Raw genomic sequence first — 26295 nt, 5'->3', positions numbered from 1 at the left:
GAACAAAGATGATTTCACACCTCTGGAAGATGGCAAGAGGCAGAATGAAAGGACTGAACAATTTAAAGTGAACTGGGACATACCTGCAATGTTGACACATCTCAAAGTTCTATTTTTCCCTCACCTTTCCCCAAATAACCAGACCTTTTAGTTAACCTGTCTGTCTGGACAATGCTTGATCCAACAGATCATTCTAGAGCACATACACACACACACAACATATATATATATAAGTTAACTGTTATTTTATTGTAGAAGAAAAAATATCCTGAAATATTTGTTAAATAACAATAATTTCTGACAAAATCATTGTTTAGGGTTTTTGAGCCTCAACATCTGGTCAGACATAGCAAGCTGACCTTCAGCCTTATAATAAGCTTCATTAATCTTGCCATAAACCACAGAAAAACCCAAAGATTTTTTAAATGGCTTCCAAGCTTCTGCATAGATGCTCTTAATTAGTCCAAAGGTAAACAATAAACAAGTTGGCAAAGAAATTAGGAGGATAGGTGACAGGGAAAAAAATGTTAACAATTGGTGAATCTTGAACAAAGCACATGTGAGTCTTCATTACACAGTTTTTCAACTTAATTTTTTAGTTACAGGCAGACTGAAAAGTTGCTTCAGCATGACCAGGCTATTTTCCAGATGTGCCTAAAAAACATACTTGATTATTTCTTTTCAAACCAGAAATAGAAAATCAGTTCTCCCCTGGGTTATACTTCCTTTTGTTTTAAAAAGCTTCCAGAGCTTTCTGGAAAGTTTAAATTAAGGGGCTACAGTACACTGATATGGTTTTACAATTCTTGGAAGGCGTCTGAGTCAAACTCTCATCGAAGGTCTGTGATGGTCACAGCTCTGTCCACAACAGTCACGTGGTTGCAGCTCTACAATAGGGAAACAGAAAGAAAGGGAAAGTCCTGGAAAACTCAGAAAAGTCATCTTTCAAATGCTTAAATACTTAAAATGCTCATTCTGGCCAGTGGTTCCCAGGCTGACAGCCAGACTGTTCCTTAAGTGGCAATTATGGTAAGGGGTCTGGGAATTGTTATTTTCACCAACCCAGAATCAATAGCCTGTAGTCTGAATCAATATGGACCTATATATCTCTATTTATTCTTCAAATGTATGTATATTCTAGAGTCATTTATAAAATATACATTTATTTTAATAACTGCTGAATTAATTGCAGTACGCTAGGTCATTGTGTCAACCCAATAATAAAGTACACCTATTCTCACAAGGGGAATACTCGCTCTTGGCATGTGCAAGGGGTCATCCTAACTGAAAGCCTAGGCATTTCTGGGGGATTGTGCGGTCTCTGTTTCAACATCCTGGTACCTAGACATTTATTACATTCCAAGGCAGACTTCCTATTTGTGAGCAAATCTGTCAGAAATTTCTTTCTCATACTCAGCTGAAAACTGGCACTTTCACAGGGGCTTAAGTTTTAGTTCTGGGAGTCAAATACCTGAGACCTTTTTATACAACAGCTCTTCTAATACTTACAGTCAGTTCTTAGATGCTCCCTGGGGTTCTCTCCTAAACATCCCTAGTCTCTTTTACGTGACAAGGCTCTGGAGTCCCTTCTCCACATTGGTTTCTTTTCAGTGAACCCAAAAGAAATAATAATACTCCATGGCCAGCATGGAGTGAGGCAGTACTACCTCATTAGATTTGAGGAAAAAACTGCAGCATACTTATCAGCAACTACAGCTTTTTATCCACAGTTTTTTACCACTGTGAATTTACCAAAAACCCACAACTTTTACCACTTGGGGGAAAAACTTTCTAAGAAGGTCATAAAAATCTCTATTACCTAAAATCAAATTAAAAGCAAAATTACAAAATTAAGTATACTTTACCTATCTTAAATGGCTTTTCTCTTTTGAATTCAAATCTCTTATTAAAATGCAGGCTTAGCAACTGATAATGATGAAGGAAAAAACCTAATGTTCAATAAGCAAGCTACTGCACTTGGCACTTTCATTTAATCCTGTCAACAACCCTATAAAAGTATATATTATCATCATGATCATCTCCATTTATAGGTGAGAAAGCTGAGGCCCAGGAAGGTTAAATAACTTGATCACAACCCTTAAGCAGCAGAGCTAAGACTCAAACCCCTTCCTGTTCCACACTGCTTCCCACACATGTCTTTGTAGGAAGATTTAGAAAAATCAGTGACAAGGCTGATCTTCTGTGTGGGCCGTGAAGGACACTGTGAGCATCAGCTCTGACTGTGCTCCCTGGTTACGGCATAGCTGCAGCTTCCTCTACAGGGATACATACACAGAAGAGGGGTGGATCCTTGCTGTGGGGATGAAATCCTTTCTGGCGACAGGAAGAAATCTCCTCTAGTCCATGGTCAGTGAGTCTAAAGAATCCAGTTCTGAAATAAGAAAAAGCAGGTCCAGAATCAAGCAAAGGTGTCCCCCTCAATCACACACACACTGGGCAGGGCAGAACTCATTTTGAGACACCCTCAAAATTTTTGTCTGCTGGCCCACAGATCTCTTCTCTGGTGAATGAATCAGAGAGTGATTCATCACTGCCACCACATCAGTTTTACTGGGAGAATTCATAGTAAATAACAGGGTTTAAAATGAAAAAGTTAATTTTCAGAGATAATCTGTTGGATACTGAAATTCTCTAATCTGACATCAATCTCTTGAAATTCCTACTGCTTCAAGTCAAACACTTCAAACTTCTTACATCTTTTTCTTATAAAAGCACCTACTTATTGCTTGGATACTTTTGTAAACAAGCAGAGTAGGTTTATCAGGCTACAGGACTTAAACGGAAGGCCTTTAGAAAAGCCAATCAAATACCACAATCTATAGATTAGATAGAGAACAAGGTCTTAAGAACGCAGAACATTTCCTCTGAGGCTCTTCCCCTGAACCACACCCCATGGACTTACTCCTGGAATTTGGGGGAACAGACAATGGCTATGGACTCTGGCAACATCATCTGGTAGGAGCAGTGAGTGTGGAGGTCAACACTGGAGAGGAAGGCTGTCTGCGTGGGATGAGTCTGAGAAGAGAAGAAAAAGCCCCAGTGAGAATTCACAGGCAAGCCTGCCCATGAAGAAAGTGAGTGCTAGCTGCCCAGTCGTGTCCAGCTCTTTGCAACCCCATGGACTGCAGCCCGCCAGGCTCCTCTATCCAAGGAGCTCTCCAGGCAAGAACACTGGAGTGTGTGGCCATGCCCTTCTCCAAGGGATCTTCCTGACCCAGGGATTGAACCTGGGTCTCCCACACTGTAGGGAGATTCTTTACCATCTGAGCCACCAGGGAAGCCCCCTCAAGAAGGAAGGCAGTGCCAAATAATTCTCAGTAACTTGCCATGATCTCCTTAAGTATAAAGTCATTAGCAGCCATGAGGAATATGCCTGAATTTCCTAATAAGGAATGAACTTCTGTCCCTGCATTGTAAACAAATGTAATTTAACATGAGTATGTGCAGACTCATAATTTCTAATTGACCATCAAGATCTATCTGGCTCCTCACAAGCTCTCTCAACACGATGGAAAGTCACCCATACTGGAACAGACAGTACATGCTACCCAATACTTCAACCCGGTAGAAGTCAAGGACTTGACAAACCACAGATGAATGATTCTTCTTCCTGACAAAGGGGTTTAAAAGTCAGACACAAGTCAGGGGCTCCATAGGCAAAAGTGGCAAAAGCTGTCCGGTGGTTAAAGCATATCATTCAAGGATATGAGAGACAGAGGGTGCCTGGGATTTCAGAGGGTAGTTAAATCACAGGACCCTGTCTTATTTGAGAAAAAGACCAAGATGTTGAAATTTGAAAGTAATCAGTTAAAACACCATATAAATTTCATTCAGTTTATCTCATTTGTTTTCAGTTTTTTAATTTTGTTTTTTTGGCTGTGCTGCGTGGCTTGTGGGATTTTAGTTCCTCAACTAGGGAGGGAACCTGGGCCATGGCACTTTGCCAAGTCCTAACCACTGAAATTCCCCAGTTATTTAATGTTTTACTGAACACTGTCTTTGTATACAAATGAACACTATATAATGACTTATCTCAGAGGGGGTATGATGTTAGATAACAAGGATGGAGAAAGAAAAGACCAAATATGACTCAAAAAGAACACCAATCTTTACTGACTTAAAAGCACAGAAAATAAATATGCATTCTTGACCAGTGTTTTTAACTCTGTTGTACAAAAAATGAAGCTCCTACGGGAACTTGTCAAAAGCACAAGTTCCTGCACCCCACCCTGGAAATATCCATCCTGAGAAGGAAAAAAATATTTTTTACAGCTCATTAAATAATTCTTATGTGTAGCCTCATCCGAGAAGCATGACTGCACAAAACGCTGTGACCAGCTCACTGTGGAAGAAGTCTACAACACAGGAACAAGTGAGCTGAGTACCGACGGCAAATCCACACACACGTCTGCACGGGGCAGGAAAGGACTTTCATGACCACAAGGGAGAACAGTTTCTACCAAAAAGAATACGATCCCATAGGCTTTTAGGGACCTACGGCCTGTGTCAACACCTTTCATCCCATGGTTAGAGCTTGGAATTTTCACTGAGAACAAGCAAGGTCTACACCAGTTGATGAAGGTCTCCAATCTAAAGCTGGGTTAGCTAGAGAGACGGTATAAAGACATATAGTAGGGCCTCAATGAATAACTGTAAGCCAAAAAACCTTGTTTGCGCCTCCGCTCCCCTCTAACTACTATGCCTTCTCTCCTTCACTTCACAGCTGAGTTTCTTGAAAAAAAGTTATGCCCACTGTGCCCACATGCTGGAGACAGAGGAAGTCATTTTTATGAAAAAAAACAAAAACAATACACCAAAGGAACAGAAAAGAGTGAGGAAAGTGAATGCTGAGGGCAGCCCGGGTGTTCAGATGCGCAGAGTGTCCACAGAGAACAATGCCAGCTGAGGCAGGGCTGAGACAAGGTGAAGCAGCGCCTTGAATACTGAGTTGGGGGTTACACAATAGTTGGTGATAAACATGGCCATACGAAGTTTTTGACGAGGGGGGCTTCCTGGTGGCTCGATGGTAAAGAATCTGCCTGCCAACGCAGGAGTGGTGGGTTCAGTCACTGTTCTGGGAAGATCCCACATGCAGTTCAGCCCGTGCAGCAGAACTCCTGAGCCAGTGCTCCAGGGCCTGGCAGCCGAAACTCCTGAGCCCACATGCTGCAACTACAAGAGAAGCCGCTGCAGTGAGAAGCCCACGGACTGCAACCAGAGGGCAGCCCCTGCTTGCCACATCTAGAGAAGAGCCTGCACAGCAATGAAGACCCAGCGCAGCCAAAAAAAATTCAAAGATTTTGACCAGGAACCTGATTCATAGCTGGCATGGTACAGAAGGAAGAATGGACCTTCTGTATTCTCCTCTTGCCAACTTTAAGATCTGAGCAAACATTACAGTCTGTTTTGGTTTGCTTTTAATCCCGTTAGGAAGAAATGGTACAGAAATATCATGGGGGGAAAAAAGCTGGAATACTATCAATTTAAGTTCTAAATTTCTTCCTAGCTAGGCCCTCACTGATATTAAAAATACTTTTACTCACTTGTGGCTAAGATGTACCTAAAGTCTAAGCAGTAATTATTCCCAACTTTCCCGCATCTTGTCCAGTTCTTAAACTCTCCTGACTCCTCCTGTTGGGCAACGGACCTAGACTTCAACCTCATTGAATGATCATCTAAAATGAGTTCCCTCAACACCTCCAATTATAACCTTGAAAATCTCTCTTTAACTTTCTTCCTTCAATTCTGTTAGAGAGGAGTGTTTTCTCCCTAATATGAAGATGACACCCTCTTTGTACTTTTGATTTAATACCTTCCTACCTCCACATTATCTTGTCTCTCCTGTCCTTTTACATCTCATTCACAGGTTCCACTATATCACCCACTCACTGGGCTTAAAAACATGCTCAGACAACTATACACAAGAACTTAGATGAATCTTCAAGACACTGGGCAAAACAAGCTGAATACAAAAGAATACATATAATTCTATTTATGTAAAGTTCAAAAGGGCTTCCCTGGTGGCACATAGGTTCAGGAAGATCCCTGGAGGAGGAAATGGCAAACCACTCCAGTATTCTTGCTAGGAGAAGCCCATGGACAGAAGAGCCTGGTGGGTTACAGTCCATGGGGTCACAAAGAATTGGATGTGACTGAGCACACACGCGCACATGTACGGTTCAACACATGCACGCATGTAAGGTTCAAACCCAGAAAAAAGTAAACTATTGAGTTTAGGGACACACACTAAGGTGGTAAAGCTATAAAGAAAGCAAAGAATTTCAAAAGAAATCAAGAGAGGGATTACCTGTACCAGAGAGGAAGGGTGACTGGGCAGGAACATGGGGTAGGAGTATGTTTCTGGCAATGCGCTATTTCTTAACCTAGGTAATGTGTACACATATATGTTTGTTTAATGATTCATTAAAGTATACATTTAGTTTATATAATACTTTCTTATATATATTTCAAATATAAAGGTTGCAAGAAAATCAAAATAAAAACAACACATTTTCACACACTAAACCATATATCAAGCAAACATTCTCTCCACCTGGCTATTCCTTAAGCCACTATTCAATCTCTTTCCTTTCCTCTAGTTAGTGCTAAGCTCTTCAAAAAATTCGTGTACATTTCACTATCACCACAACCTCAATACCCATTACTTCTTAAACCTTTTAAATCTATTCCCACCACTGCTTAAAACCCACTAAACTGAGGTCATCAATGACTCAGCAAGTCCAATCAGCTCATACAAGTATTCATCATTCTAGAGCTCTCTGCAGCATGTGACACAGTGAACATCCTGAAGTTTCTTTCTGAGACATTCCTCTTCCTTTGGCACCTATGCCCCAACGCTACCTCACCTTTCTCTGACATCTCTGTGCTTCATGACTAACTACTCCCCATGCTCCCCTAGGTGGCCGGGCTTTCAGCTCCAAGTTAATTTCTTCTTGTTTTCCACCCTCCCCAGTTCCAAAGCCTCCAAGGTCAGCTCTATGTAGAGGTCTCCTGGTTCTCTTTCCCACCTTGACCTTGTTTTCAAGTTCAAACTGCCTGATAACTACCTCTACCGATATAATGTCTTGAAAAAGAAAAAAGTGAAAGTCAGTCGTGTCCAACTCTTTGCAACCCCATGGATTGTAGCCCTCCAGGCTCCTCTGTCGATGGGATTCTCCAAGCAAGAATATAGGAGTGGGTTGCCATTCTCTTCTCCAGGGGACCTTCCCGACTCAGGGATCAAACCCAGGTCTCCCACATTGCAGGCAGATTCTTTACCACCTGAGCCATCAGGGAAGCCCCATGTCTTACCAGTATCTTAAATTCAATATACTCAGAACTGAAGACAACATCTGCCCCACTTCCAAGTAAGTTCTCTTGCTGGAACCTCTGTTTCTCCTTATGAGATGATTGATCATTGCCACTTCCATGAGTCAGGCCTGAAATTTCTAAGTCATCACATTTACTCATCATCCTCTCTGACTCATTCCCCACATCCTCTGAAATCCTACATTGGTCTCTTTTTTTCCCAAATGCACTGCCATCACCCTGGCTCTCTTCATTATTACATTTTAATCATCACATTAACCTCTTAAATCAGCTCCCTGCCTCATCCTACTCACTAAAAACCAGAACTATCCTGCCCATCCACCCAAAATATCACTCCTAATGTATTATGTGAAAACTTATCTATCACTGTTTCCTGATATGAACTCTAAGCCCCAGAAAACTGGACCACTCAATGCTCCAGGATTCCAGTCTGCCTATTTCACTGTTGTCCCCTCCACATGCAACCCACCCTGCCACAAATCTAGTGCATCACCCCAGCTGTGATCCTTCCCTCCTCTAAATTCTACAGGGCATCTCTTAAGGCACTAGGCATATTCTGCTTCACATAAGGAGTTAACTACTTGTCTATACGTCAATCTCCTCTATTAGACTAAAATCATATCTTACTCAAATTGTATCCCCTGGTAGATAAGACACAGGTTTTCTATCCCCCATGTATCTATAATCGGGGATACACAATAGAAGGCAAGTATTTACAAAAGGACAGAGGCACATGGAACTGCCTCATAAATCAGTTATTTCCCCAATGCCAATACACAAGTATGTGCAATCTTCCCAAATCCAGAAATAAGCTGCCTTGTTTGTGTGGAACCCTGTCACACAATGTAAAAAACAGCTTGGTCTATGAGAATGAGGGGCTGGAAAAGAACAAAAAGAAAAATTAAAATGTAATCATTAGGGATGGAATAATATTTTACCTGAGTAGTACCAGAAGATTGTTAGAATATGCAGATACTTAAAAATTTTCTATTTTGATAGCCCTTCTGATTTACATAAAGGTTGGCTTAAAGCTTAACATTCAGAAAACTAAGATCATGGCATCTGGTCCCATCACCTCATGGGAAATAGATGGGGAGACAGTGGAAACAGTGTCAGACTTTATTTTTTTGGGCTCCAAAATCACTGTAGATGGTGACTGCAGCCATGAAATTAAAAGATGCTTACTCCTTGGAAGGAAAGTTATGACCAACCTAGACAGCATATATAAAAAGCAGAGACATCACTTTGCCAACAAAGGTCTGTCTGGTCAAGGCTATGGTTTTTCCAGTGGTCATGTATGGATGTGAGAGTTGGACAGTGAAGAAAGCTGAGTGTTGAAGAATTGATGCTTTTGAACTGTGGTGTTGGAGAAGACTCTTGAGAGTCCCTTGGACTGCAAGGAGATCCAACCAGTCCATCCTAAAGGAGATCAGTCCTTTGTGTTCATTGGAAGGACTGATGATGAAGCTGAAACTCCAGTACTTTGGCCACCTCGTGAGGAGAGTTGACTCACTGGAAAAAGATCCTGATGCTGGGAGGGATTGGGGGCAAAAGGAGAAGGGGACAACAGAGGATGAGGTGGCTGGATGGCATCACCGACTCGATGGGCATGAGTTTGAGTAAACTCCGGGAGTTGGCGATGGACAGGGAGGCCTGGCATGCTGTGATTCATGGGGTCGCAAAGAGTTGGACACAACTGAGCGAATGAACTATGAACTAACTATAGGTTGTTTCGGGCTTCCCTGGTGGCTCAAATGGTAAAGAATCTGCCTGCAATGCGCGAGACCTGGGTTCGATCCCTGGGTTGGGAAGATCCCCTGGAGAAGGGAACGGCTACCCACTCCAGTTATTTGTGCCTGAAGAATTCCATGGACAGAGGAGCCTGGCAGGCTACAGTCTGTGGGGTTGCAAAGAGTCAGACACGACTGAGCAACTAACATTTTCACTTTCTTTCATAGGTTGTTTTAAGAAAGATGAAATGCAAGTATCTGAATTAACTTCCTTGGTTCATTTTAAATACTTTGATCTGTACACCTTTCAGGAACATCATTTGTATGAAGTAAGGCATAACCTCTATGGTCAAGGCTCACATACACTCTCAGCTAGCATCCTAACAACATTCATGCTCACAGGGAAATTGGGACTTTGGAGGAAAAATTTCATTTCTATTAAGAAATTATTTTAATTAAAAAGTTCTGGGCTTCCCTGGTGGTCCAGTGGAAGAATCTGCCTGCCAATGCAGGGGGAATGGGTTTGATCCCAGATCTGGGAAGACCTGCAGGGCAACTAAGCCTGTGTGCCACAACTACTGAGCGTGAGTGCTGCTACTACTGAAGCCCATGTACCTAGAGCCCATGCTCCACAAGAGAAGCTACCACCGTGAGAGGTCCACGCACCACAACTAGAGAAAGCCTGTATGCAGCAGTGAAGACCCAGCACAGCCCAAAATAAATATATACGTCTCTTAAAAATATAATAAATAATAACATCTTTTAGAAATGAAAAGCCCAAGGAGCTCCCAGAAATCAGTACTGGAGTGCAAGCAGTTAAGTATGCTAAGGAGGTCAAGTCTATATTAAACAGAGGGAAATACAACCATCTAAACAGTCTGGATACAATTCACTCTGCTTTAAGAAAAGAACAAGCAGTGCGTCTATAACATCACGTGAGGAGACGAACCCCTGGAGGGCTCAGAACTGCTTACGTGAATCCAGCCCAGTGTGATGAGACCCTGCTGATCCTGTATGAGGAAAAGCTCCTCTTCATTCTCGGTGTTGCAATAATCAGACCCAGCGCTTTGCTTGGGGATGAGAACATGGGTGATGGTAAACTCGTTCCTCATCTGTCAAATTAGAGAACAGCTCGTCACAACTCCCCGTATGGAGGCAACCCTCTCTGTCACAGCAGTGGGAAGCTAAACTTCCATACAAGCAAAGGCCCTTCTCCCAGCCTGAGTCTTCTTCATGAGGGGAGCCCCTCATGTCAGTCTCGCTCACACCTCTTACTGCCCAAGTGCACTGCCTGGGGCCCTCTGCAAGGCCACAGATGCCCACAGCCCTGCGGGAATTTCCTGCTGCAGCCAAACAGGTCTACTCATGAAACTTAAGAAGCTCTGCGTACCGTACCATTTCTCTTCCTTTATTCATGTCTAGAGTAGTTCCCTTTCACTGTTTCTCTAAGCCCTTCCCAACCACTAAGGGTCAGTTTAAGTCTATTCCACTTTACTCATTTATTTATTCAGCAGTTAGTAATGAGTTCTTTAAGCACCTGCATTTAATGATCCTTCTTTCCCCATAATTCCCAGTGCTTTTATTGTACTTGCTAGTCAGCAAACTGTCTTTTGGTGTGTATCTCCCATCTCTCTAAAGTGCCTGGATACTTTTTGTGGACAGATGCTATCTGCCTTACATATTTCATATTCTGATGATCTACCATAAAGCAGGTGTTCAAAGCTGAACACGGGATCTTCCTACCAAGTTTAGAATTAAGCATTTATTACCAGCATTAAAATACTCAGTTAAATTCAAGGGACTCTGACAATCAATCAAATCCAGGGTCACTAAATTCAAGGTGACACTGCATTTTCCTGCCCACGGCTCCTTCAGCAGAGGGAACTGTACGAAGAGGAACTGACCCTGGATATCTTCTCTGAGAGTCACAGGAGGCCAAGGGTGAAGCAACAGTCTAGGCTCTAGAAAGCATTTGTTTTTTGCTTTCGTTTTTTACCAGTTTTCCACAGAGAATCCCACACGTCTCCACTCCCCGGGCAGTGTTGGCACTGGCCAACTGGAGAAACTGTGGGCAGAGCTTCCCGGGTACCACCATGTGGCGCAACCCATCGATTACAGGAGCTGGAAGGGAGAGAGAAAAAAATCTAAGACCATGGGGCACAGCCTCCCCAAGCAGACCTCAGAGTGGGCAGCCCCAGGAGAGCAATGCCAAACCACTGGGGTCCCCCCAACTGCAGGCTGTAAGTGGGGATCTCATCCTAATGGCAGAAGAGAAAGGGCTGCAGAGGCTCTTCTCCAACCTCTGACCACAGCCATCTGGGAGTATGTTGTTTCAAGAAAAGAGAAAAGGCTTTAATCATTCAAGTGAAGACAAAGAGAAACTACTACTTAAGTTTCTGAGCTATTCAGGAATAATAGTGAGAGGCAACCCTGCTGAGTACATGGGGAGAAATCCTGAAAGCTTCAGAGTCTAACACCTCTTGCCCACTCTTACCTTGTCCTTTTAAGCAGATCTTCTGGAAAGCTGAATTCCTTACATGACTACTTGAAAGACAATTCCTAACAAAAAGATCTATTCTAATCATCAAGGCATACTCATCATTTTGCTGCTACTGTTATTTTTTCCGGTAACCATTCATTGGTGAGAGGAGAAAAGACTCAATAGTTTTTATGGCTAGACTGAATTACCACTGACTACACAGAATATTTACCTTGACTAAGCTCCTTACCAATTAGGAATATTTGCAAGGCAAACACAGTTCAGTAGCTTTTATGTTTAAGTCAGTTGTTGAATTTTAAAGTGTTACTATAAATCTCAAACTTCCTTTACAAAAGGTCAACAGTGGTCTCTAGTTCACTGAACATTTCAAATCTCTATGTAACCCTTAAAAGCTGAGAGTCTGACTTTCAAGGATTTTATTAGCTCTTCAGAAAATCAACCTAGCCCAGGTAGATTATATGGCTTAAGCAAAGGCCACTTTATAACACAGCTGTAATAGAACACAGTATGATAACATTGATCAAATGGATTTCTGTGACCAGAGCCTAATGAGTGGGATTAGGCAGGTAGTCGTAGGCTGAATCCCTTGGAATGACACCCTATTTGGCTGCAGCTGAGATGGAAGAGGATTCGAGCAAATGAATTCACTACCTTCCAAGTTGTTCAATGCTCCAGGTTTCAAGGATCTGTCCACTACTGGTGGCTTGGCAAGCCTCACAGTTGTATTACAGTCTGAAGGCTGTGTGGATATAACAGGCACCGTGGGGAACACATCTAGGGAGGGCTTCTCCAAGCCAGGTACCAGTGGGCCACCCAGGCCAGGGTCCACCTTCCCAAACTCCTGCACGATCTTCAGTCGTTCCTTTTCTAGCTCCTGGTTCCGGATCATCTCCTCGAAGGCATGGAACTGCTCCTGCTCCAGCTGCTGCTGCTTCTGCTGCGCCACCCTCTGTCTTTCCTTTTCCAGCTCTTCCTGCATGGCTACATTGCGGGCAAATTCTTCCGCTTCCTTCTTCTACAAAGCACAAAGCGGAGTCAACACTAACACTTTGCACAAGGAACTTCACACCTTAGAAGGACAAAGCCTTTCAGCAGGGAGACTGCCCCCAAATGCACTCCTGTCCTGGCCTGGTTTCCAAACACAGAATCCATGCTCCCCTCAGGGCCTCTACCCCCACAGAACGGTCACCCCTCCATCGGTCTAACCGCTGTACACCTGTTCTTCAAGGACAGCTAAGGTCCTGATCCTCTCGGTACCCTTTCCCAATAACTCTAACTCATGCATTTTCTTCTTTACCAAAGTCTCAATGCAACATACTGCCTGCACCTCATAATCTGTATCATATGCAATTTTAGTCTCTAGGTGTGCCATGTATACATTCTGTATCCCAAGGAGGGCTGTGGAAAAGAATCAGATCCAAACTTACAAATGCCATGTAGAGGGTCTGTATTGAACTTTAACCCTGAATGAAGCCTCTGAAATTCTTATGGTGATGGGTAAACTACAGACTGACATTTTAAACTATTAGAAAACATCAGGATGGGGAACACATGTACATGTGTTGGATTCATGACATGGGTTCATGTCAATGTATGGCAAAACCACTACAATATTGTAAAGTAATTAGCCTCCAATTAAAATAAATACATTTCTATTAAAAAAAAAAAGGAAAACATCAAGTAAGAGTTTCCTTCGTGAAGATTTTCACTCACTGGGTACCTTAGAAATATACAGCTGTTCACCTCTCAGCTGATTTTCAACATCAGAGTCCAGCATAGAACTCAGTAGAGTGCACAAAAGAGTGCCAAAGTGCTAGCAGTGTGCGTCCCCCAGACACAGACCAGGGACACTGCCTCAGGGCTTCTCCCAGGTTTTAACTGACTCTTCCTAACAGGAAATCATTTGAAAATATTAATGGCTTGAAAAAATTTGATTATTATAAACAGGTACAACCTGTTTTGGATATAATCAAATGTGAATCAAATCCCCAAATTCTCTGATCTAAAAACCCTATACTTTAGTGAGAACTTTCTTTGTTCTTAGGTTCTAGCTCTAGACATAACAGACAAGCAATAGGTTTTCTGTCCCTCAAGTCATCCTCTTAGATAAAGAAATTAACCTTATTAGAATCCTCAGCCTCAACACTTTTTCTGGATTGTGCCAAAAATATAAAATATCACAATGAAATCACAAGATCTGCTGAAATATCTACTAGACTCCTACAGCACAGCCTAAGAAACCAAAATAATTTCCTTTTTTTGCTAATACATACTCACTTTTTCTTCATTATATTCTAAATATTCTTTGGTATATCGTTTTAACAGTTCTGCCTTCAGTTCTTCTGCTTTGGGAAATGCAATCTCCTTTAATTTCTGGGATACAAAATCAAAATCTGAGAGTTAGGACAATGGTTGCCAATTAAGTAAAAAGATGTAAGTCAAGTTGGCAATGGCAACAACACTTCTAAAAACATTTAAATAATGTAATTTAAATTACCCCTGCCATACCGTACCTGGTATTTCATAACTTATCTACTGAAATGGCCTTATCTCCTATTTGCAGGATGTGACATTCAGATGCAGACTCTGCTACTTATATCGGGAGGATAGTCTGTGCCTCTTTGAAGCTTCTAGATGGGCAAGAGTGAAAGTGAAGACCCACCTTTACTGTGTCTTTCTTTTCAGGAATGACAGCCGATTTGTAATCTCGATGCTTTGGTAGTTTCTCAATAAAGAGCCTAAGGGAACAAAACAGATTGATGGTGATGCAAAGAAGACACGCAAATGTCCAAAAGACTCTGAAGCAGTGCAACTCCCTTACCCTGGAGCGGCTATCGGACAGGTTCCAGGTACGCACGTAACAGGCCGCCTCCCCCACTCACCCTCAGCCCCGTAAAGAGCCACAGAATTGCTCTTCTCCCAACTCGGGCATGCAGCAGCACCAGACGCCTACAACAAAAACTACGGAGGGGAGAAAATCCTAGCCTGTGCCCAAAAATACACCTCCGAAGAAATTCTTTTCTGGTTGTGACAGTAACAGGCTTCCAAAGGAAAAGCCCTCTGTCACAAAGCATTCTTCAGTGAACAGTTTGGCAGCCAAGGGCAGGAGGCTGAGAAAACCCACATTCTATCACTACTCCTAGCTCTGGGTGATCTTTGATGTTGGCTTATTTTCTTTGGGATTCATGTTCCTTTGTAGAAGAATAACCCTCACACCAGATTAAGCACTGGGATGCTCAGAGAGTACATGTGTTATATGTGAACATTACATGTGTAATATGTGTACATGTGCATTATGTGTAATATGTGCATCATGGTCTCCAATGAAAACTACTTAGAGAAACGTTAAGTGCCAGACTTCCTCTTTCAGTTCTTGTCCTTGACTGTAAAGCTCAGTGGAAAAAATAAACTGAATCAATTCATGAGCTCTAACATTTATGATGTTTACTTGGGAATGGTAAAAACAAACAGAAGTTCAGTAACTTGTCATAGCCAGAAGTGGAGGGCTCAGAATTCAGTGCCAGCAGGCTGATTCCAGATTCTGCTTATAAGGATATATAGTAACACAGGAAGTATACACAGAAACTAACAAAAGCAGAGGGCAGGGGAAATATAGTGCATGAGGCAAGAGGGGGAGTGAAAAAGCTATGTACCTTTTAAAAAAAATTATTTTGATTTTGAACCATGTAATGAAAACTAGTTCACAAAGGATTTCCCTGGTGGTCTGGTAGTTAGGAATCCACCTGCCAATGCAGAGGACATGGGTTTGATCCCTGGTCTAAGATCCCACACGCTGTGGAGTTACTAAGCCTATGAACCACAACTACCGAGCTTGTGCTTTCCAACAAGAGAAACCACAGAAATGAGAGGACTGCACCACAACTAGAGAGTAGCCCGTGCATAGCAACGAAGACCCAGCACAGCCAAAATAAATAAATAAAACGAGTTTATAAAACTTCTAGACCTGAACAGGAACACCCTTCTCGTCTTTCAGTAACTATAGTCAGTTTTCTGAACGGGGACATATGGGCAGAAGGGTCTCCTGAAAACAGAAAGAATAACACAACCCGCTGCCCACACTGGAGGCAAGAGAGCTTAATGGTTAGGAGGACAGGCTCTGGAGCCACCCTGCTTAGGTTCAGATCCTGGTTTTAACCACTTATCTACCTGCTGTGTGACCTCCAGCACCATCCCCCAGTTGCTCTCTCTCTATAAATTATATACGCAGAGACAAACTAATACTACCTGAAACGGTTGCTATGGCACCAAACAGTTTAAAAATTAAAGTGCTGAGCACTGTGCCTAGCACATGGCCAACATCTGCCTTATATACGATTGTTTTTACTATCATAATAAATAAAGATGTGAGCAAGAAAAAGAGAGGAAGATGTTAACACCAGGGTTAGAAATTTTCCAGGCAGAGAATAGCTGTGGCCCGGAGGTATACTGTTCTCCGGGTTATATCTGATTGCAGTCTAGAGAGAGGAGTTGTACAAAAGCAGACAAAGATGCACTGGCAGAATACAAACAACAATCTAAAAGAACAAAAGGAAAAAATATTCATAAAAGTAAATGAAAGAGGTAAATAATTAAATAAAATGGTACTCAATTTTACTTAGAAATGAAAGAAACTCAAATTAAGATGAGCTATCATTTCTCATCTATCAGATTGGCAAAGGCTTACTTAAAACTGGATTATAACCAGCATAGGTAAAGGCATAGAGAAGCAGGTGTCCTTACACACTCCTAGCAGGACTGTAATGTGATAATACCTTTTTCCTTGGGGGAGGAAGGGGTGGGTGTAGGAGACAAGTATTCAAAATTTAAAATGTGTATACCATTTAAACTCACAATTCCATCTCTATAAATTTATCCTACAATAATACAAAAATATATGAATAAGATTATTCAATATAGCATTGTTCATAAAAGAAAGGCAAACTGAAAATCTAAATGGCCATCAGTAGAGGATTACTTAATAAGTTATGGTAGACCCAAATGTGGAAAAACAACATAATCATTCACTCTTTCATTCAACAAACATTTACTGAGCATCTACTATGGGGTCAGGCATTATTGGAAAGGCTGGGGACCTGGCAGTGAATGTCACAGTCACAAACTCCTCCCCACCACAGAGTATATACTCGACAGTGGGGAAACAGACAATAAACCAAACAAAGAGTATACAGATAATCAGTGCTGGGAAAAGTCATTAATAGGGAAGGGAAATAAGTGACAGGGAAGGGATTGAGATTTTAGATAGGGCAGCTAAGGCAGGCATCCCTGAGAAGGTGATATTTAAGTAAGGACTGGAAGAGTGAGCCATGAAGATATCTAGGATAAGACTGCTCCAGGTAGATGAAACGGCCCTAAAGCAGAATGAGATGATGGATCAGTGTCCTGATATGTAAAGATACGACTGTTAAGAAAGCAAGTTGTAGAGAAGACTATGTTGTATGATCTCATTCCGGCACTAAGGAGAAAGGATAAAGACATGAGCCCATGTGCTTGCACGGGGATATTTTCTTAATAAACACACAAGAAATAGAACAGTGATTTTCTTTTCACTTTAATATTTCCCTTGCTGTATGGTTTGAAAACAAACTGTTTTAATCATGAACAAGTATTTATTTTGTGTAAAAATAATTTAAAAAGTCAAACAGAAATTCTATAATGTGGATGCATTAAGGGCTCTAATTTCTTCCAATCTTAAAAGTTAGTCAGCAATGTGAGCGTGATCACAGAGGATAACCCTCTTCAGTCCATAAGCCCCAATTCTGGTGGTAAACACTTTCAACACAGGTGACAGACCATTTTCAGAAAGCAGGTTTGTGTTGTAAGAGGCTCACACAGCAGACAGAACTGCCCAAGTCCTCTGTAACTCTTTTCGATGTAGCCTAGTCAATGACCATAAAAAGCTGTGAAAGAATCCACTGCCTGGATTACTGTCTGTGCTCACCATGAAAATATGTACTGATTTAATATGTTGAAGATCCTTCTTCTATACTGGGGTCTGCAAAAGGAAAAGCATTTCTACAGTAAGGAAAACCTCTGAGGAGGGAAATGTGCTTGAGATCATTAAGATGCCTAAACTGATCGAGGGAAAAGAACAAACATGCCCTTTAAAATCTTGAATTAAAGTATCCAAGAAAGGTCTAGAACAATGACTCAGTAGTGGGGGGCGAGGCAGAGGAGTGGTGAAATAGAGGCCTACCCTCCTCTCTCCTCCTCAGTGTAATAACTGCCAAAGTGAGCTCTTGTTAACTGACAGGAACATACCAAGTAAAGTGTGGTAGAAAAACAGAACAAGAATACTGAGCTAGAAGGTTTTTTTGCAACTCCTAGGGCTTGTCAGCTCACAGAATCAAGAGTTAGGGTCTTTAAGATATCTGCAAGAAAAATAAATGTAGCTACATTAATTGATTCAGGTCAAGCCAATCCAATGACGTCCCAAATTAAAATCCAAATCTAACAAGTTAAGTAATACATTCTCCCCTCCTCTCACTTGACTCTCCTCTAGGCCGAGTTCATCATGTTAAATGGTCCTATAAGCAGAACACCACATACAGGGACAGGCTCCCTTTATCAATCTTGTTAACACTGATATTCACATCACTCAATGTAATAACAAGGCACAAAAAATCAACTTAAGTTTCTGTGTACTATTAATCCTACTCCTACTCCCTCTGGCCTATTTAGTAGGAGTTTATCTCTATGCTGAATCTCTTTTCTGTACCATTAGCCTCCCCTACTCCACAGTATCCTTTCCAAAAAATATGTTCTAGCATCTCCCACCTTAAAACAGACACAAACACATTCATGTACTCTTTGTTCCCCCTCAATTATTTCAATTTTCTACTTTACTTCTGGTCCAACTTCTCCAAAGAGCTGTCTGTGCTAGGGCTTGGCAAACTATGGCCAGTGGGTCAAATCTAGCTCGCCAACTGTTTTTGTAAATAAAGTTTCATTGGAACACAGCTTTACTCATTCATTCATGTATTATCTATGACTTGCTTTCACACTACAAAGCAGAGGTTGTGACAGAGACCAACTTGCCTGTGAAGCCAAAAATATCTACTATCTGGCCCTTTTACAGAAAAAGTTTGCCAATCTCTGGACTATACTGTTATCGCCCATTCACCTTTCCACCCACTTCAGTGAAACTGCCAACCAAGATCACCAGTCACATCATGACATCAAACCCAAATCCTTGCCCACCTGACACAGTTGCCCACTGTCTGCACTTACTTACTTCCTTTGGCTCCCACGACAGAGTGATGGATTTCCTCCTCTCTCTCAAAACTTCCAAGTCTCCTCTACTGGCCTTCCCTCCACCAACCAACCTTGGGGCTCTCTCCTAAGCTCCTTTTCTTCTCATTCTCCAGTCTCATAATCAAAGTCTCTTTTCCTTTAATACACCGTGGATCCTTTCGGCCTCTAATGAAGCCTATGGACTCTTCTCGAAATAATTTTTTAACGATGTAATATAAATAATGAAAGAAAAAGCCCCATTCTACTGTAACAGTTTTCAAAATATTAAGAAATGATGACATGTGCTTACTTATTGATGCATTGTTAATACATTAAAAAACAAGACCTAGTTGTGGGTTTAAGAACTGTACTATAATCCTGAAGTAGTGATAAATATAAATGTTATTTTGAGATATCAGCAACAATCATAATATGAAATATCTTGATTTCTGTTGGTGACAAAACTTCAAATATTAATAATACTGTGGTTTGAGCCTATATTCAAAATTAAAGGAAGTGCTAAATTTCAGCTACACATTAGTAAAAATAAGAAAAGTCTTTCCCAACCAAGTTCATGGACACTGAATTCTATCAGGGAATCCCTGTGAGTTCCTGGACGCTAGATTAAGAACCACTGCACTAGATGGTCTCAGCATCCTCACGGCTTCAGGACCAACTATATGTTGAGGACTCCTGAGCTTGTTGCTCCAATAGACACCTCTCCTCTGAGTTCAGACTGCTACACTCAACTTCCTACTGGACATCACTACTTGGATATCTCATAGGTAACTTAACCTTAACACCTTAACATGTTAAAATCCCAGACCTGAACTCTCTGTCTTCCCACTACCCAACAACCCCCTTTGACACCACTCTCCCCCATCTCAATAAATGGACCAGCAAATCCTAAGTTACTCAAGGCAAAAACTGAGGTCAACCTTGATACCATCTTCTTTTCAAAATTATGAGTAAGTCTCACAGACTCTTATCTCCAGAAAACAAAATCCATCTACTCTTTTCCAGGCTACCATGTTCTTTCAAGCTATCAGCCTCTCTCTTGAACTGCTGTTAACAGTTTCCTAACTAATCTCACTGCCTTCTCTTAACACACCCTCCACCAACCACCACAGGGCAGCCAAAATTTATATTTCTAAAACGTAAGTAAGATTAGGTCACAACCTCACTTAAAACTTTTCAGTGGCTTTCTATTACTCTCAAGATAAAATGTAAACTCCTTTCTGTGGCCGATAAGATCCTCCATGAGTTGGCCCCGCCTGCCTCTCCAACTTCATCTGAGGTCATTCTCTCTCTTCATTTGCTATACTCTGAACACAGTGATCTATAAACCTCAGAACACACTAAGGTCTTTCCTACCTGAGAGCTTCTGAATACATAGTAGTATCTATGTTTTAAACCCTCTGCTTTATGCTTTTGGAATGACCAACTCTATGGCACCCTTCAAGTCTCAGTTTAAATCTTACATTCTCAGATAGATGTTACTCTGTTGAATTAGATACCCATGGTTATTTTCTATCACAGCACTTTCTCTGTTGCTTCTAAAGCGTTTTCCCTATTTTGTTACCATATATTTCTTTGCTTACCTGTATGCTGTCTTCTCCCATAATGAGAATAAGCACAAGGGCCATTTTATTTACTATGTACATAGGACTTACTGCAGTGTCAAGTAGATAGTAAATATACACAATATATATTTGTTGAATGAATATGATCCTCACCCTCAAAGCACTTTCTGTGTGGAACAACAAGACCCAGAAGTCCCTTCAGAAAATACCTGGTAGAGTGATTCCATGATTCTGTTGCACTTACTCAACTATAATTTCCCAAAGGAACTGTGCCCCTCATTCTGAGAGATCTATATACAAGATTACTGGAAATATACTAGCTCTACCAGCAGCAGAGTAAATGAAGAGGAAGACAATAGCCAAAGAAATGTCTCAGGAAAATAAATTTTGTGCCCATTGTGCCTAGGAATGAAAAATTCCTAATAGCAAAGAGAGGGAGAAACGTAATTATAATTCTATGAAACTTTATCAGCATTGAGGCCACGTAACAGGACACTGTGGTATGGATGGACTGCAACATCTCTGAGGAAACAGATACTACTTATAAACTTAAAAAAACCACAGCACTCCCTTTGTTCCATTCTAAAATTACAATATGAATTCTAGGCAACCCACTCTTACACCTCCTTTTCTTTAGAGTAGTGGCTCTCAACTGGGGCAGTTTTACCTCTCAGAAAGCGTTAGTGATATCTGGAGACATTCTGGGTTGTCACAACTCGGGGGTAAGCGGTTCTACTGGCATCTAGTGAGGAGAAAGATCAAAGATGCTGCTGAACACACTAAAATGCACAGGCCATTCCTGTGCAACAAAGTACTGTTCAACACAAAATGTCACTAACACCAAAGTTGACAAGCACTGCTTTGGAGCAGTATGTGATCAAAAACTTAATATCATATAATTAATATGCATCCATCACCTCTGGAAGAACATGTAAGAAACTAGTAAGAGTGACTGCCTGTGGGGAGGGGAACTAAAGTTTGGGGGAAAAGAGGAGTGGTAGGGAAATTTAGTTTCTAAATATATATACACTTTTGTGCCTTCTGAATTCTGCACTACACGCACATGTTACCTATTCAAAAAACAATAAAAAATAACCCAAAATTAGTGTGTCTCCAGACTATAATTCAAAAGACTACCTTCAATTCAAGAAACATCACCAAAAAGAAAACAAAAAGAATAGGACTTATGTTGTAGAATGAATCCTGAATTAAGAGTTGGAAAATCCAGGTTTTGCTACTCCAAATTGTGAAATAAAGCCTACCACTGAACTTGGAAGGTGTTTCCTGATCTGCAGAATGGAAGGACGATGTGCCCTACACAGTGCACACAGAATTGTGAAGATCAATTGACACAATGCAGGTGAAATTTCTATGAACTATCTTAAGGTCCTACTATTATGAAAGGACAAGACTAGAAATTACAAATGAAATCTTTTAACATTATTATTCCCTTCCTAAATTATACATCTTTTCCAGTGTCACTGGGACTTTAGCAATTGTTCCTGTTAACTGAAATCTTCAATTCATGCTGCAAGAGGCTAAGCAACTCAAGGGAAAGGTCTTATGATGAGCTATACAAACTGTAGGTGGTCAATACTTATTTAATGATTTACATGATTATGATAAAGGTTAAGAAAAAACTCTTTCCTGAGACACTCAATTTGCTACAAAATAAGTACTGCTGAGGAATTTTGGCTCTGCTAAACCTCAACAATAATCCTCTGATTGGCTGCCTTAATAGAGAGGGGAATAGGAAAAAACCTTCATCAATACAAAACATGTATAGTTTAAACACCAACTCTCTTGCCTAACAGCTGGGCCATGTGGGCACAGCCCAAAAAGCTAGGTCTCTTACTCATGAAACTACTGAGTCATGAAAACAACACTTTCAGTACCCATGTCTTTGAATGTCAAGAACAGCTAATATGTAGGAGCTGCCAGAAAAAATGATTAATGATAATGATGTTGTAAAGTTCTCTCTGGTTTTAGCAATTCTGAGCAGAAATAAATGAGCACAAGAGCACCATGAGTGAGGCATCAGTCACCAGAAAAGAAAAAGGAAACTGGAGGTGTCTTACGTGATATACTTGTTATAGAGGATGAAAGCATATTCAATGTTGCCTTCCTCACAGTAAACAGATGCCATTCGGATAATCTCCACTCCAGAGCGGAAGTACCGGCGGGGTGGAATGTCTTCATTTATCTCCACTGTGCTACCCCTTTGGGACAGAGCCCTCACCCGGTCTTCGGGTGGGAGGCTCACATCTCCATGGTCAGACATGAGGACCAAGAAGTCCTGAAACAAATAAACAAAAGATGGCATCAATACCAAGGCTCCTGTCACCTCAGCACAGGGGTTTATCTCAACAAACCTCTACCTTACAAAGAAATTAAGAGAAAAACATCACATGCTGTTGCTCATATTAAATAAGGTCTCTTTCCCACAAGAAGCCTGAGACTCTCAAGAAAGCCCATTTCACAAGGATGAAAGGACAGACTCAGATACCCATAATGCCTGTTGCATGATTAGGTGGTACAAAGAGTATAACTATAATGAGCCCCAAGGGGTTCAGTTCTCTCTTCATGCTAACCCTTCCCTGTCATTAGGTGGCCCAGACCTCGGCACCATAAAGACAGACAGTATCTTGTATTTTTTCCACTGTCTCTCCTCCCAGCTACCGACTTCCACCCCTCCCAGTAACTGACAGAGAATACTCAATGACATTTCCTGATGATTGTTAACTGACTTTAAATTGATCATTTAACCTGAGAGTAATGGACTTTGTCTACAACTTTTCACACTTTAGCACAAGGTTAGTGAGGGGAAATGGTGTGAGTATGAATATTTATAATCCCGACTCTGCTCATAAAACCACTAGTCCAGTCAATCTACATCATCATTATTTCAGGGTAAGGAATCTAGATCTAGAAAACAGTTTACTCAAATATATCTTCGAAGATTAAGTACTCTTTGAATAACAAAAGGACACAAAGGTAACTTGAAGGGCAAAACCCAAACCAACAACAACAAAAACATCCTGGGAGTTTTCCCTCCCTGGGTCTCAGGTTGCAGTCATTCTACAATCTTTCTTGATACTGTTGCTGTTCGAATCAGCTTCTTTCTTCCAATCAGATATCACTCTACATCACTTCCAAAAAGATTCTGGGTATTTGATGCATACTGAATTGCAGTACACCCCCCACGCGAGTATTTTTGCCTGGAGAATCCCATGGACAAAGGAGCCTGGTGGGCTACAGGCTATAGGGTCACAAAGTCGGACATGACCGAAGCGACACAGCACAACCAGCACGCTGTAGAATACACAAGCTACAGCAGATTTTGGAATTCAAGGCCCTGTATCAATTGGCCCCATTTGGTCCTTTTAAACCTTACTCATTGCCAACAGAGACCTTTTGCTTCAGTCAGGATTCTTATCTGCCCAGAAATCCTCACATTTGCTTCATTTGTCTATCCACTGTTGTTTTCCATTCCAAGCGCTCCCTCAAAGATTATTTTCTCCAGGCCAATTCTATCTCCAGGTCACACTTCCTCCACCAAGCTTCTTCTCAAACACCCTAAGGGTACAAAAGTTGTGGGGACTACCAGGGATGTAGAGGCATTCCACCTCTGTGGGAGTCTTTTCAGGGGCTCAAGAAGCCACTAGCAAATCTAAAACCTCCCCAAGTTGCCTTTGTAAACTCAGTGCAGAGCCCATCAAAGCTAACTGAAGCAGGAGAAGCTTGTTGCTCTTTGTCACCTCTCGGGGGAGGATCTTTTGGTCGAGAATGGAACCCCTTCCCAAGGCCATCAAGTGTCGCCCCACACAAGGCTGAGCAACACTCCAAAGAGGAGATGTAGCGTCCGCAAACAAGGGGGGAAAGAGGCGGAAAAACCCGAGGCGGGGGAAGATGACTGGGAGGCGAAAGGAAGTACCAGGAATGAGCGAAGGGGGCGTTTACAGCGGAGAAGGGCCCACTGACAACTGCTTGAGGCCTTCTCGAAGGCACTCAAGCCCAAGTTGTCAACACCGGGCAAAATTATTCAAGGTTTTCGCGTCTATCGCGTGCGGTAGGAGGGGACGCGCCGGGCCAAGCTGGGGACCGGAGCCGTCAGGGGCCTCGCGCGCGACAGGCCAGGCAGGGGGCGCAGGGAGGAGAAGGCTGCAGGCCCCACACTCACGGTGGCCGCTCCCCGTCAGACTCCGATTACGCTCGGCGCCCGAGCCCACCACACTGCGGGGACCCTTCCCCACCTGTGCCCCGCGGACGACTCTCGGCGCTTCCGAAAACGTCACTTCCGGCACCCGCCCCGCCCCGCCCCCTGCCGCTGGTCTGGGAGTTACAGTCTCCAGAACTTAGGACCCGAGCGGTGACTGGTGGGCGGAGCTAGGGCTGCCACCTGCGGGGGAGAAAACACCAATGAGGAGAGAGCGGGGCCATTTTAGTAAAGGAAAATCAAGCAGCTAAGAAGAGGAAACGGGCACAGGACCCAATGACCAAGCTAGCTTTTCTTTTAGGTTAGTACAGACACAGTGAAAGGCTACACAAGTTGTAATACGACATCCCTTGGGAAAGCTTAAGAAGTATGAAATCAGATAAAATCTGTTGCATAAATTATACATGTGTTGAAATTAGACTGGTAACCTTCATGCTTACCTTCATGCTTACCCCATTTATGTCCTCCACATTTGTGCAGATGAGTTATATGTTTGTGCGTGCATGCTAAGTCGTTTCAGTCCTGTCCAACTCTGTGCGACCCTATGGATATGCCAGGCTCCTCTGTCCTTGGGATTCTCCAGGCAAGAATACTGGAGTGGGTTGCCATGCCCTCCTCCAGGGAATCTTCCTGACTTGGGGATCAAACCTGCATCTCTTATGTCTCTTGCATTGGCAGGCAGGTTCTTTAGTACTAGCGCCACCTGAGAAGCACGTGTTATATATTTATGTCAGTCCTAAAAGCTAGGGTATTCCAGTTTTCTGCAGAAAATTCTATGAGTTTATCAAGATTGATTGCATGTTGAAACCTATCCTACCAGACTAATAATACCCTACTTATATTACAAAGTCACTGGAAAACCAGATGAGCTGTGTCTTTAAAGTTTTTATGCTAAATACACATCCTCGGGTTTTCTCTATGTGGAAATTTGCTTTCCCTGAATTTCCATTCACTTATTTTTTTAGAAATTACTCAAATCTCAGCTCTTAATTTTGTTTATTGCCACATTCAGAAAGGTCATGTCGAGTTCTGTTTTAAACCTTTGTGTCCAGAGAGATAGGCCACGTTGGACTCACTGGCTGTTAAGGTCCATCCTGATCAGTGACAAGGTTTTCAGAGGAAGAGTATTTGGGGAACTGAGCAGTCATTCTAGTGGTTTCCATTAGTAGGATTTAAAGGTAAATTTCATTTTGCAAACTTTAGGACACCACTATAGCCCCTCGAGTTCTTTTTTGGTTACTGGTTAAGCCATTAAAATTTTATTGTATTAACTTTTTTTTTTCTGGCCATGCAACACAACCTGTGGGATACCAGTTGAACACATGCTCCCTGGTTGGAAGCATGGAGTCTTAACCACTGGTCCACCAGGGAAGTCCCTAATTTTTTTTTTAGCATATATTACAATAAAATTTTATCTGTAAATTTGAAAAGCATTTATTTTGTAACCATTTCCTTTTCAGACTGTAGGACTTTCAAAGCTTCATTAAGAAAAGACCTCTTCAGCATTTCACTAGAAATTTCTAGGTTTTCGTAGATTACCTGACTCTGTTGCTATCATAAAATTTGCAGTTACCGTTGCAAAAAGCAGGTGTATATTTGTTTTATGTTAGCAATATTAGATCTTGGCTGTCGTAGTTTTAGTGTTTAAAGCTGTTTCAATATTAA

General features: G+C 41.8%; 1 protein-coding gene across 4 annotated transcripts; it reads right to left on the bottom strand.

Moving 5' to 3' along the window:
- Positions 1-224: 224 nt before the first annotated feature.
- Positions 225-24717, bottom strand: LOC122703860 (STAM binding protein). Of its 4 annotated transcripts, none has more exons than XM_043918404.1 (11): positions 24595-24696; positions 23826-23990; positions 22493-22710; positions 14243-14318; positions 13858-13953; positions 12232-12595; positions 11077-11201; positions 10055-10192; positions 2924-3036; positions 2293-2392; positions 225-887 (listed from the first exon to the last, which is right to left on the bottom strand). In XM_043918404.1, exons 3-11 carry the CDS (start codon positions 22693-22695, stop codon positions 831-833), a joined length of 1272 nt encoding a protein of 423 aa, XP_043774339.1. In that variant the 5' UTR covers positions 22696-22710; positions 23826-23990; positions 24595-24696; the 3' UTR covers positions 225-830. The 4 variants fall into 4 exon arrangements, with proteins under 4 accessions (XP_043774339.1, XP_043774340.1, XP_043774337.1 ...); XM_043918405.1 differs by having other exon boundaries at positions 23869-23990; XM_043918402.1 differs by lacking the exon at positions 23826-23990 and having other exon boundaries at positions 24668-24717.
- Positions 24718-26295: the final 1578 nt, after the last annotated feature.

Source organism: Cervus elaphus, chromosome 11, assembly GCF_910594005.1.
Source record: "Cervus elaphus chromosome 11, mCerEla1.1, whole genome shotgun sequence".
In the NCBI taxonomy this organism is placed as follows: Eukaryota; Metazoa; Chordata; class Mammalia; order Artiodactyla; family Cervidae; genus Cervus; species Cervus elaphus.
This window is presented reverse-complemented; position numbering and strand designations above follow the sequence as displayed.

Bases quoted from the DNA above. Each gene is read 5' to 3' on its own strand.
- LOC122703860 (XM_043918402.1), bottom strand. From the start codon at position 22,695: ATGTCTGACCATGGAGATGTGAGCCTCCCACCCGAAGACCGGGTGAGG. The intron at 2,393-2,923 runs GTAAGTCCATGG...TTCTTATTTCAG, and splicing joins TGTTCCCCCAAATTCCAGGA to AACTGGATTCTTTAGACTCA. The intron at 888-2,292 runs GTATGTATCCCT...TCCCTATTGTAG, and splicing joins AGGATCCACCCCTCTTCTGT to AGCTGCAACCACGTGACTGT.